Source organism: Callorhinus ursinus, unplaced genomic scaffold (assembly GCF_003265705.2).
Source record: "Callorhinus ursinus isolate GAN/ISIS: 27379988/994484 unplaced genomic scaffold, GSC_fseal_2.0 scaffold17, whole genome shotgun sequence".
In the NCBI taxonomy this organism is placed as follows: domain Eukaryota; kingdom Metazoa; phylum Chordata; class Mammalia; order Carnivora; family Otariidae; genus Callorhinus; species Callorhinus ursinus.
Window position 1 is genome coordinate 28762146 of NW_027397079.1, and position 13976 is coordinate 28776121.

The window sequence follows — 13976 nt, forward strand, 5'->3', positions numbered from 1 at the left end:
CTCTGCCCCCACCCAATAAAGAAATAAAGAAATAAAAATAAAATCCTTTTTTTTTTTTAAAGATTTTATTGATTTGACAGAGAGAGAGACAGCGAGAGAGAGAACACAAGCAGGGGGACTGGGAGAGGGAGAACCAGGCTCTCCTCAGAGCGGGGAGCCCGATGTGGGGCTCGATCCCAGGACCCTGGAATCCTGACCTGAGCTGAAGGCAGATGCCTAATGACTGAGCCACCCAGGTGCCCCTAAAATCCTTTTTATTATTATTATTATGTTATGTTAATCACCATACATTACATCATTAGTTTTTGATGTAGTGTTCCATGATTCATTGTTTGCGTATAACACCCAGTGCTCCGTGCAGAACGTGCCCTCCTTAATACCCATCACCAGGCTAACCCATCCCCCACCCTCTCCCCTCTAGAACCCTCAGTTTGTTTCTCAGAGTCCATAGTTTCTCATGGTTTGTCTCCCCCTCCGATTTCCCCCTCTTCATTCTTCCCTTCCTGCTATCCTTTTTTAAGACTTGATTTTTGCAGATTAATGATGGCTATGCTTCCTTTTCCTACTTTGAATTTAAAGATTAGACTTTTGTGATCCTTCTACATTTCTATTATGCAGGGGTCCCATGCTGTTGGACACTTGCTTCCTGGGGATTGCCAAATTATTGTAAAGTTTTCTCATATCCAAACATTGGCAATAGCTGAATAAATAACTTATCTGACATTGTTTTTCAGATATATGTAGATGGTGTTTGTAAAATAGTGATTTATTTAGAGCTATTATTACAGTCATAGGAGCTTTTTGTGATCTTCTTAAAATTAGTGGATATAAGAGAACAACTGTTCTTAGAATAGGATAGAATAGAACAGAATTTTTCAACATGGTAAAGAGGTTCTTGTACTCAAGTTGGGACACACAGTTTGATATTGTTTAACCATTATTGAACTTGTCACTTTGTACTCTCTCTTAGATTGTAGGTTTTATATCAAGTCTGTTTGTCCTCTTGTCTATCTTTCCAATTATATATTTTTTCTCTTTTTCTTTGATTCTTTGTTTCTGTTTATTCTCCTTTCTCTTCTTACTACCCTGTTTTCTTTTCTATCTATGTCTCATAAAAACATATAAATAGGTATAATAAATTTATGTATTAGAGAAGAGGAAGTTGTCTAAAGATATCTAGTATATAGGAACTTTATTTTGTAGAAAATGGGGTATGGAGTCAATTATATTGGAAAACTAATGTTCAAAATACAATTTTTTTAAAGCATTTATCTTCCAAGGATAATGAAGAGGATCTATCTTATGTAATTGAAAGTGATGAAGATTTAGAAATGGAGATGATTAAGGTATGTTTGAAATTATGGAAATTTACTTCCTTTTCAAAAAGGACACTTAATTATGTAAAATATTACCTAATTCTAAATGTCCCCCACAATGAGATTACTATCATTTATGTAACCATTAGATTTTATTTTCCATTTCATATTTGTTTACATCTTTATATGGCCTATGAATAATGTTTTAGTAGTAGTATACTAATTTTTCTATATTAGAAAACATATTCCTGTCAGGTCACTTCTTTTAAATCTTTTCCTGGAATGTTGGTGGTGATTTTGCCCTCCACTGTTGAAATAGGTTTCTTTTTCTTCCCATCCATGTGTATCCCCTTTTATTTGGGAGTTCTGTTGTTATACATTCAATATTCTTCTTTCCTTCTTTGGTCTTAGTTACTATGGATATATTTATTATATATAATTTTCTAATGTTTTAAATTATTTCATTTCCCCCTATTTTATTATCAAAGTATTATTTTATAATTACGTATATTCTACCACTACATCCATCCTCCAGTTTCTTTGCCAGGTGTGAACCAGGGATGGACAATAAGAAAGAAAAGCTTAAATTTCAAATTGAAAATGAAGAAAAACACAGAAGTTCATCATTATTGTGCTTTTTATTCCTTATCTTTAGGTCAATGTGATTTTTGTTCTTATGAGATTAGGTTCCTGATTCTTTGTTTTGAACCACAGTAGTGGGTAGTGATAAGGAATGTGGATTCTGAATTTAGATGTGGGTTCAAATCCCAGCATCTCCATTTATTTGCTGTGTGACTTTGGGCAAGTTTCTTAGTCCTTTTGATACTCAGTTAACAGCTGTTATTATTTAAGGTGTTGTAAGCCTGGTATTTCTTAAGTGTTTAGTAAATATTAGCTAATAGTAACAATAGGACATAAATACTAAATCATAATCCTTCATCGATTAGCCATTTCTCTGAGGAGTGCTGTTCAAGTAGCACATTTATAGGACACTTGCAGATTCCACAAACTTACATTGTATATTGAACCTCTTAGAAGGCAATCTGGATGCCCATATGAGAGAACTTTATTTTCAAAATGCTTTTCTAAGTATATTTGTTGACTTGAATAAAGAATCAGGGACAGAATCACTCTTTTTCTTTTCTAGGCCTGAAATGAATACACTTTTTAGAAAACCACTGAAGTCAAGTTTATTAAATGGAAGGTTTAATAAAAAGAGAAAATGAGAACCATGGTTTAATAATTCTTCCTGTCTCTTTTCAGTAAAAAACTGTGCAGATGAAACAATTTTGAAATATACTAACATTCTTTAAATAGATAATCTTCATTTAGGGGAAAAAATCCAGTATTATCAAGCCAAAGTAAAGAGCAACTTTATTCACATTTGTAATATTCCATTCCTAAAATTATTTGAATCTTTTACTGTTTTCATAATTCATGTAAACAAACTCACATAATTCACAAAAAAAACACATTCATTGTTTACTATTTACATCTTTTTTTTTTTTTAAGATTTTATTTATTTATTTGACACAGAGAGAGACAAGTAAGAGAGGAAACACAAGCAGGGGGAGTGGGAAAGGGAGAAGCAGGCTTCCCGCTGAGCAGGGAGCCTGATGCGGGGCTCGATCCCAGGACCCTGAGATCATGACCTGAGCTGAAGGCAGTCGCTTAACCAACTGAGCCACCCAGGCGCCCCTACTATTTAAATCTTATGCTGACACGTGATATGGAGAAACTCATTACAAAAATAACAGTAAAACCCACATTTACCTCTTGGCAATTGAAAACATTGAAGTATGATAAAGGAAAAAAGTTTTAAATTCCATTTTTATTCAAAATTTTGATAACTTTCCCCACAGGCAGTTCATGATATGCTATTAACGAACACTGTTTATGCTGGAAGTATTCCATCTTTGGCCTTGTGCCTTAGAAACCATGCTTGAGCACATGTTTAAACTAGAGCACACATGTTCTTTTGTGGTATTGGTTGCACATCTGCCAGCTTTGAACAAAATTGTAGGTTCTGTTAATAATACTTCTTTTGTGTTTGGTGAAAAAGATACGACACTGTCAATGGTTTTGCTTTTAAGATTTCTTTTAAACTTTCAGTCTTTAGAAAATCTAAATACTGGCACGGCAGATCCGGTTCATCCAAAATGCATAAAAATGGAAAGAAATCTGGATGTTCCTTTTGAAGATGATGAAGATGAAATTGAAGCTATTGAAGAAGAAGAAGATGATGATGCAGGTAAGCACTGTAACATGTTTGAAAGGATTCACCTCTGATACCTACTGCTGACTCTAATTTAGGGTCCAGTTTTTAAACAATTTGGAGGCACGGATTTTGTGGCATGTAATTAATGATGTTCTAAAAACTTGTCATTAAATCCTTTGGTGTTTGGTCTTTATAAAGCACAATCTTACCATTTATGAAAGTAGAGGTATAGAAGCATTGTATTATTTGGCGCACTTCGTGATGTGAAACTTTTCATTCTGAATTTTATGTTTTGTCAAAATAATAGAAAATCATTAATAATAATCATTAATTAATATCATTAATATTAAACATTATTGTTAAAGGCATTGTGCCTGTTCTTTAGGAGCTTATTCCTTAAAACAAGTGGCACAATTTCAGATAGCAAAATGGACTGATTTTCATACTGTGTATGCCAACTATAGTAAGGAGTCCACGAAATGAACCTCATATTATTCAAGTGTAAGTAACAGTATTCATTATGGCAAACCATGGGGTCTTCTCATAAAGTAGAACACTCCTCTAGAGCTAAATACATCAATATTATAATGTGGGAAAATTAAAATACATATTGTAGGTGGAAAATATGTGAAAATGTTAAAGAAAATGTTATTCTCTTTGTCTTCTTGTATTAAATGAAGGCATAACATCTCCAAATCAATTTAGTTCTCTTATTTAGAATTGTTAAAAGCTGAGAAGTATAATAATGAATTTTCATTTGTTTATAGATGAATGGTCTTGATTCTTTGCTTTGCTCTGTCTTGGCCACTCATGAACTGTTCAACCGGAGTAGAAAATAAAAGTCAGTTGAGTAAAATCAATGTAACTCCATTGTGCAATGCAGTTAGAATTGTGGTCAGGGATTTGGTGGAGTGGTAACTAAAATGAAGATTTAATTTTATCTGTGGATTTTATTTGTGATAGTAATGTAATTTCTGATTACTATTAATTGAAAGGTGTTTGTATGGTGAAATTTGCATTGGTATATCGCTTGCCATGGTTGGGTTTAAATGTTAGGTTTTGGAACTATAGCAAATTCCAAAACATCGTTTTCTTATAGTGTTGACAGAAGGTTCTTATAGTGAACCATTTTGTAGTAGAATCACAAAGTTCTAATCCTTAGTATTAGGTAATAATCAAAGTAACTGAAATCATGACTGATATCCAGAGGACCAAATTAGTTGGATTTAAAAGATAGAAAACAGTAACCTCTGGTACTTATCGCTATATTCTTTAAAAGAAGCCAATGAAATAAAATTTTTATTTCCTATCACTTGTATTTTAACATAAATGACCATTTTATTTTATTTTAAGACCATTCATTACCAGGACCTAATGCAAGCCAAATTAATTCCCTCAAGATCTATTTTGGCCATTCCAGTTTTAAGCCGTGAGTATAATCTCAGTTAATTAAATTGCATATTCACAATTTTCTTCACAAAGGAAAAATGGCAAATAAGCCATCTGTTTAATAGTAATAGTACAACTTCACTGTAGTTTATACATTCTGCACTGTATTTCCTGTGACTACAAAGACATTTTAAAATAATATTTATTTAAAATTTGCATCTATACATTGTTTTTGTAAGAGAAAATGGTTTCCTTTACCACAGAGAGTTCTGTGTAGACACTAGTTTAAACACGTTAATAAATTAATCTTAATTTAATGTTGAGTTGTTTTTCATTAAATAAGTATCTGTGTGTCTATTTCGTACAACTATTGTCCAAAGCATGGTGATGTAATAGAAATTCATGAGATAACGGTTTGAAGAACAGTGATAATCTTATCTGTTTTAATATATTCCAAATGTATTTATATCTAAAGGGGCACATTTACTAAGTATTAAAATGAGATGACTAAAAATGAGTTAAGGAACAAGTAATTTTGAATAAAACTAATAATGTAGAAATCTAGACTGGATTTTTCCTATTCCGCAAATTTAAAATTTAACCCAGGGAAGCATTTCTTTCTTCTTTTCTTTGATCTTAAATTTTTTTTTTTATTAAACTATGTCCGACATACAGAAAAGTGCACATGAATGTACAGATCAATGAATTTTTACAAACTAGGCACCCTGTGTAACCAGGACTCACATAAGAAAAAAATAGGTCATTATCAGCACATCAGAAGATCACCTTTCCTATTGATTTTTCCCTCAACATTTTATTAAAAAAATTTTCAAAGATGTAGGAAAGCTGAAAGAATTTTTTTTACTATGAATACCTGTATATTCAACATTTTAGTATACTTGCTTTCTCATATATCCATCTATCACCTCTCTATCCATTCCTTAATCTACCTAATTTAAAAAATGCATTTCAGGGTAGACTGGACATCATTATTTGTCTCCCTAAGTACTTCAATGTATAAATCATTAACTATAGTTAAATATTTATGGTTTATTTCTTTTGATGTAAAATATACCTACAAGGAAATGGTCAAACCTTAAATACGCATTTGCACATCTTAAGGGTACATGCATGTATCCATGTAGCCTAACCCTTTAGTCAAATATGGAACATTACAGTCACTCCAGAAAGTTCCCTCATGTCCCTTCTCAGGCAATCCTTGCCTCTGGAGCATTTCTTTTATTTATTTATTTGAGAGAGAGAGAGAAAGCATGTGTGCATGCATGCGAGACAGAGAGAGAGGGAGAGAGAGTGTGTTTGCTCATGCGCGTGTGAGTACAGGGAGGGGCAGAGGGGGAGAGAGAGAGAGAATCTTAAGCAGGCTTCATGCCCAGTGCAGAGCCTGATGGGGCTCCATCTCACAACCCTGAGATCATGACCTGAGCCGAAATCAAGAGTTAGATGCTTAACTGACTGAGCCACCCAGGTGCCCCCTTTTATTTATTTTAATCAATAAATTTATACATATATTGAAGCTCAAAAATGTAAAAGAAATTCTATTAGAGGGGTACCTGGGTGGGTCAGTCTGTTAAGCTTCTGACTCTTGGTTTTGGCTCCAGTTGTGATCTCCAGGTGGTAAGATCTAGCCCCTCGATGGCTCCATGCTCAATGTGGAGTGTGCTTGAGATTCTTTCCCTCTCCCGCTGCCCCTTCCTCTGCTTGCAAATATGCTCTCTCTCTCTAAAATAAAATAAATAAATACAATCTAAAATAAAATAAATCAATATAATCTTTCAGAAAAATAATTCTGTTAGAGGTAGTGAAAAAATGAAACATTTTCCACCTGTCCTTACTTATTTTTTCAAAGGTTTTATTTATTTATTAGAGGGAGAGAGACAGTGAGAGAGGGAACACAAGCAGGGGGAGTGGGAGAGGGAAAAGCAGGCTTCTTGCTGAGCAGGGAGCCAGATGCGGGGCTCTATCCCAGGACCCTGGGATCATGACCCGAGCCGAAGGCAGACGCTTACTGACTGAGCCACTTAGGCGCCCCTAGGTTTCTAGTTAGTAAAACAAAATAGCCTTTTGCTTTTTACCCTCCAGGGTTCAGTGGAAGGTGATTCATTCTGTTTTGGAAGAAAGAAGAGATAATGTTGTTGTGATGGCAACTGGTAAGTTGTATGTAAGCAATAACTTAGTTCTCTAAAATATAAAACTTAAAGGTTTTGAAATGCGTGATCTTTTATTACACTTTCAAAATATAAATACAAATACAAATGATATAAATACAGAAGAGACTGATCTGAGATTAGATGCTCAAATTTATGTAGGAGTTAGCTCTTAGGAGGATAGCATGTTAGTAGGGACCATTCATCTTACACAAGTACATTGTAAGAAGAAATCAAAGTACCAAGGCTTTATTTTTATTTCTATCATTGTATTATTTTTATTTCCAGGATATGGAAAGAGTTTGTGCTTCCAGTACCCACCCGTGTATTCAGGCAGGATTGGCCTTGTCATCTCTCCTCTTATTTCTTTGATGGAAGACCAAGTGCTCCAGCTTAAGTAAGTAATGTTTTCTTCTTCCCTCCCTCCCTCCCTTCCTTCCACTTTTATGTAATCTCTACACCCATTGTGGGGCTTGAATTTACAACCCTGAGATGAAGAGTCGCAGGCTCTCCCCACTCAGCCAGCCAGGTGCCCCAGTAATGTTTTCATTGCTACCTTATCACCCTTTTTTTTCTTCCATGAAGGAAACATGTAATCTATCATGTATGTTAAAATCTAGTTCCCAGGAACAAATTTCTGTGAATGTTGGTCAATCTTTATTAGTGATAAATGACTCTTTGGTGTAAGGACTTATCTTCTTTCTTGAGTTCTCTATAACCCAAGGCTACCGGATGGTTCCAGTAAGAATTTTTGTAACAGCAAACTCTAAGCCAGTTTACATCCATATCTCAAAATTCTTTTCTCTTTTGGTTACCCTTGCTCTTTAGCTTGGTATAAAGTGTATACATGGAAGTATGTAATTTTTAGTTACAGAAAAATTTTAAACCTCTTTAACCTGAGCTTACAATCTTTCTGAAAAACACGCCCTAACAACCTGCTTTCTAATATGACCTTTGAAGGAATTTGTTTATCAAATTAGTGAGTTACAAAAAGAGTGAGGATTACAAAGAAGGGGACTTGGTCCATCATTATATTTCCTTAGTCCTTAAGAATAAAGTTGATCTTTGTAGTGTGTACATGGCTCCAGAATATTTGTTTTTCTTCTTCTAGAATGTCCAACATTCCAGCTTGTTTTCTGGGATCAGCACAGCCAAAAAATGTTCTAGAAGATATTAAATCGTGAGTAATTTATATGATTTCTGATTATGTGGTTGGGTGTCTATGGTATGTGAGAGAATTTTATACAAAATTATATATAAATATATAATTTATTTAAAACTATATAAAAATTTTTATTTAATGTGTGGATAAAATGTTCATGATTAAAAAATGTACTTTTTTATAGTACATTTGTAGAATTGTTCATTTTAAAATCTTTCAAACTTAAAGAAATCTATTATTTTTAGTTCTTGGACTGTGAAGTTAGCATTGTAGTCATATTGTAAAATTTTGGTTTTGAACAGGGACTACCTAGTTTTGTCTCATTTTACAGATGAGCAATCTGAGGCCTAGAGAAAATAATTTGCCTAAAGTCATTCAATGAATTAATGGCCTAGCAGGGACTGGATTCTAGATCTCTTGCCCCACCAGTCCTATCATGGCATAAGTCCTAAGAATAAAATCTCAAACACACATAAATTATGTATATGTGTATATAGATTAACATATGTATGTATTTTGTTAATAAACACACAATAAATACACATGTATTTACTGAGTTTTGATAAATGCATACAAATGTATCACCCAAACCCCTATCAAGATATAGAGTATTACTGTTGCTCCAGAAAGTTCCTTCGTGTCCCTTCCCAGTCTGTGCTTCTTTCTCCATTTTAAAGCAGACCACTGTCTAATTTTTTTCTACCGTACTTTTGTCTGTTCTAGAACTTCATGTAAATGGATTCATACAATATGAACTTTTGTGTAAGACTTCTTTTATTCAACAAAATGTTTTGAGAATACTTCATGTTGTATGTATCTGTAGTTTTTTAAGTATATCAGAGTGATATGTCATTGTATGAAAATATCATAGTTTGTTTTTTTTAATTTCCTTATCAGTAGTTGCCTAAGCTGTTTGTAGTTTGGGGCTATTACTAATGAAGCTGCTATAAACATTCCTATAAATTGTTTTTTGAATGTATGTTTTCTTTCTCTTTAAACATTTTAAATCACCTTTATTGAGGTATAATTGACATATAATTATGTCAATTAATTAATTAACTTAAAATATATCTAATTTGGTAAGTTTGGCATATAAACACCATCACAAAACCATCACCACAATCCAGATGATGAACACAGATCCATCATCCTCAAAGTTTATTCATACCTTTTGTAATCCATTCCCCTCAGTTTTTCCTACCTTCTTTACCCCACTCACGAGGTCACTACTAATCTGTTTTCTTTCACTCTAGATTAGCTTACGTTTCCTAAAATTGTATATAAACAGAATTAGTCATACAATATGTGCTCTTGTTTTGTCTGGTTTAAATCACACAGCATAATTACTTTGAGATTCATCCATCTTGTTACATGTATCAATAGTTCATTCCTTTTTTATTGCTGAATAGATTGCATCATGTGGAGATGTCACAATTCCTTTCATCTGTTAAGCTGTTGATAAGACATTTGCATTGTTGCTAGTTTTGGGCTGTTACAAATAAAGCTGCTCTGAACATTTGTATGCACATCTTTGTATGGACATATGTTTTCATTTCATTAGTATAAACCAAGGAGTGGAATAACTGGATCATGTGGTGAATATATATTTAACTTTTTTGTCTGATTGAGATAAATTTATGTAATAGTCATCATTTTAACCATTTTAAATGTGTACAGTTCAGTGGCTTTTATTACATTCATAATGTTGTACAACCACTGTCTAATTCCAGAACATTTTCTTCACCCCCAAAAAATCTCAGTATCCATTAAGCAGTCACTCCCCAGTGTCTGTACTCCTCCATACCCCCTCAAACCACTAATCTACTTTCTGTCTCTATGAATTGCCTGTTCTGGATATTTCATATAAATGGACTTATACAGTATATGGCCTTTAGTATCTGGCTTTTTCTACTTAGCATAATGTTGTCAGTACTTGATTTCTTTTTATGGATGAAACAGACATACCATATTTTGTTTATCCATTCATTAATGATGGACATTTAGGTTGTTTCCACTTCTGGGCTGTTAGGAATAATTGTACTGTGAACATTTGAGTGCAAGTTTTTATATGAAGATATGCTTTCATGCTTTTGTGTATATGCCAGTGAGTGGAATTGCTGGGTCATAGGTTATTCTATGTTGACTTTTTAAGAAACTGCCAGACTTTCTGAGAGTGATTGTACCATTTTATACATTCCCACTCTCAGGGTCTGAGAGGTCCAATGCCTCCTCCTCTCTGCCATTCCTTAGTATGGCCAGTCTTGATTTTAGCCATTCTAATAGGATCTCAGTGTGTTTTTAATTTGCATTCCCTTACTGACTATGATGTTCTCATATACTTATTGGCCGTATTTGAGGCTTCTTCTTTGAGGAAGTATCTATTCATATCTGTTGCCTGTTCTTTATTGTTGTTTTTCCCTTACTGAGTTTTGATAGTCATTTATATATTCTGAATACAAATTCTTTATTTGGTATATGCTTTGCAAACATTTCCTTCTAGTTTGTGACTTCTCTTTTCATTCTCTGAACAGTTCTTTTGAAGGGCAGCAGTTGTTTATTTTGAAGTCCAGTCTGTCAATTTGTTCTTTTATGAATTTTGCTTTTGGTGTGGAATCTAAGAAACCTTTGCCTAACTCAGGGTCACAAAGACTTTCTTTTATTTTTTTCTCCTAAAAGTGTTACAGTTTTAAGGTTTACATTTAGGTCTACAACCCATTTAATGTAAATCTTGTGTATTGTACTAGTTATTGATTACAATTTATTTTTCTCATAAAGTTATCCAATTGTTCTAGCTCCATTTGTTGAAGATACTATTCTTTCTCCACTGAATTGCCTTTGTACCTTTGTCAAAAAGAAAATGACTACATATTTATGAGTCTGTTGCTCCACTCTGTGTTCTCTGTTCTATCAATCTGTTTGCCCATCTGGGTTGGTGTCTTGATTACTGTAGCTTTATAATAAGCCTTGAAATCAGGTAGTGCAAGTCTTCCAATTTTGTTCTTGTTTTTCAAAGTGTTTTGTCTATTCTAGGTCCTTTGTATTTCCAAACATATTTCAAAATTACCTTTTCTACTCAAATGCCAGCTGGAATTTGATTGGATTTATCTTCAATCTAGGTTATCTGTTGAATTAGCTGTCCTTATAATTATTATTACTATATTACACTGAAGAAACTGAGGCACACTAAAGTTAGTACTTGGCTAAGATCATTTAGCTTGTAAGAAGTAGAATTGAGACTCAAACCTTGGGCAGTCTGACATCAGACCTTGTTATTTATACTGTTTTGCTGTGTGAATTAGAATATTGAATTAATTTCATGAAACTAAAAGCATATCTCTTTTGTTTCTAATTCCTAATGAAAGCGCCATGCCTAGTACGCAGTAGATGAAATATTTTTTATTTATTTATTTATTTATTTATTATTTTTTTAAAGATTTTGTTTATTTATTTGACAGAGAGAGACACAGCGAGAGAGGGAACACAAGCAGGGGGAGTGGGAGAGGGAGAAGCAGGCTTCCTATGGAGCAGGGAGCCTGATGCGGGGCTTGATCCCAGGACCCCGGCTGAGCTGAAGACAGATGCTTAACGACTGAGCCACCCAGGAGCCCCTGAAATATTTTTTTACATCAAAAGAAAAGTCTTTTTATAAGGGAAATTCATTTTCATTCTACTTAACTTTATCTGTGTTTTCACTTGGTAGAATGAAAAGGAGACTCTATATATTTTAAATGCCCTAGACCTAACCTTTATTACAAACATTGTCTTAGTTAGGATTCTATTTGCCCAGAATAGAAAAAAGTCAAGCTAGCTTAAGCAAATACTGAATTTTATATTAAGGATATAGGAATGTCTCATGGATCACACTGAACACAAGTTAGCCACCCCTTAGGAAGAGACTTGGGGACTTGGAATTGGATATCAAGAATACAATGATGCTTTTTTTTATTTTTAAAGATTTTATTTATTTATTTGACAGAGAGAGACACAGCGAGAGCAGGAACACAAGCGGGGGGAGTGGGAGAGGGAGAAGCAGGCTTCCGGTGGAACAGGGAGCCCTATGTGGGACTCAATCCCAGGACCCTGGGATCATGACCTGAGCCGAAGGCAGACACTTAACGACTGAGCCAGCCAGGCGCCCCCAGTAATGCTTTCTTTTATTTGTAGCCTTCCTCATTTTTCTGAGATGAGCATTTTCTGCTAGTCACAAGATAGAGAAGACTGCTCTGCATCTCCTTTATTCACATATTACAGGTTTTGCCATTAGCAGAGACTGGTTGTTTCTTGGTCAGACCCCTAAATTCTAGGACAGAGACTGATTGATTTGACACTGATACAGTGGCTAACCCTGGCCCAAGAAGATATATTTAGGCAAGAGAGCAAAATATGTAGGAGAAACATGGGCTCTGTGGGCTTAATCATGGGGAGGGAGTCGATGGTAGGGTAATGGGTTGTAGTTTTCCAAGAAGGAGGGTAGTATATGGGTGGATTGCTAGCACATAAAAGGCTTACCATACACTTGATCGTTTAACTCAAACACTACAGTTTTGGGGCTGGACTTTTGGAAATCAGAACCTGGCTTCTAATATCACCTTAATGCTGAGTACTCCCTGAGTACTCTTTGCCACTTTTTATTTTGCTGTGTTAAAGTGGGATCAAAGGACTAATATATGTGGATATATATACACACATATAACATTTGTTTAGTTTTTAGTTTATTTAAAAATTTGCCAGGTGTTATGGTTTTAAGCTGTAGTTCAGTGGATGATTGTTTTCTTTAGTGTAGCACATTTCCTTTCTTCTTTCTCTTTTTATTTGTTTATTTTTACAGAGGCAAATATCGGATTATATACATAACTCCAGAATTCTGTTCGGGTAACTTGAGCCTACTCCAGCAACTTCAGGCCAGTATTGGTAAGTGGTATGATAGGCTCTTTTTATAAGTACTTATTTAATTGAGTTATCCTTTAAAGTTAAATATATGGATGGATATTGGATTTCACTTCTGTTAAAGTTGATTTCAAACAGTATTTCCTCCAGGAAGTCCCTGACTTTCCAACTTGGTGTCTTTCCAGTCTTATCCCCTAGTACCTATAATTCCTTCTGCCATAGAAATTAGGCTCCTGTATTATAATTCCCTGTTTATATATCTCTTCTCTTCCCCTAGACTATAAACTCTTTTGGGAAAAAAATGCCCTAGTGCAGTACCTGGCACATAGTAGGGATTTAAATGCATTATTGAACAAATGTTAAATCTTAGATTCTATGAAAAGTTAATTTCCTTGTTTTCATATTCAGAATCTAAATTAAATCACAGTAGTGGTTCTCCACCCTTGTTCATGAGAATCACTGGAAAAGTGATTGGAAAAACTTCAGAAAAATGTAGTATCCTCCAAACTTGAAAATTCTGATTCAACACGCCTGGGGTGGGCCCCTGGCACCTCTAGTCTTTCATGAGTGATTCTGATGTGTAGTTAGGGTTGGAAACCATAGTACCTTTGATTATTTGCCACCAGTGAGTATGGTTTTAAAAAGTTAGTAACTCAGAGCTTATTTCCTAGAAAATGTAAATACAGAATTAGTCAATAGCTGGTGCCCGTTTTTTTGTACTTCAAGCATTTTTGTCTTTTTTTTCTCTCTTGATGGCTAGAATAAGCTACCCAAGAGTTGCAGTCATAACTACTATTATTTCAAACATTCAGTGGAACCAACCAGTTTTAGTTTCCTAA

The 13976-nt window shown here is 34.3% G+C and overlaps 1 protein-coding gene across 8 annotated transcripts in view; it reads left to right on the forward strand.

The window, feature by feature from the left end:
* WRN (WRN RecQ like helicase) overlaps positions 1 to 13976 on the forward strand; it is a 147975-nt gene that overhangs the window by 55757 nt on the left and 78242 nt on the right. For 7 of the 8 annotated variants that reach the window (XM_073902423.1, XM_073902424.1, XM_025886086.2 and 4 more), the window contains 7 exons: positions 1266 to 1346; positions 3429 to 3567; positions 4888 to 4963; positions 7024 to 7091; positions 7377 to 7485; positions 8200 to 8268; positions 13079 to 13161. In XM_073902423.1, the coding sequence (XP_073758524.1) occupies positions 1266 to 1346; positions 3429 to 3567; positions 4888 to 4963; positions 7024 to 7091; positions 7377 to 7485; positions 8200 to 8268; positions 13079 to 13161 (625 nt within the window). The remainder of the gene's footprint in view (positions 1 to 1265; positions 1347 to 3428; positions 3568 to 4887; positions 4964 to 7023; positions 7092 to 7376; positions 7486 to 8199; positions 8269 to 13078; positions 13162 to 13976) is intronic. The other variant, XM_073902425.1, reaches the window with a different exon arrangement.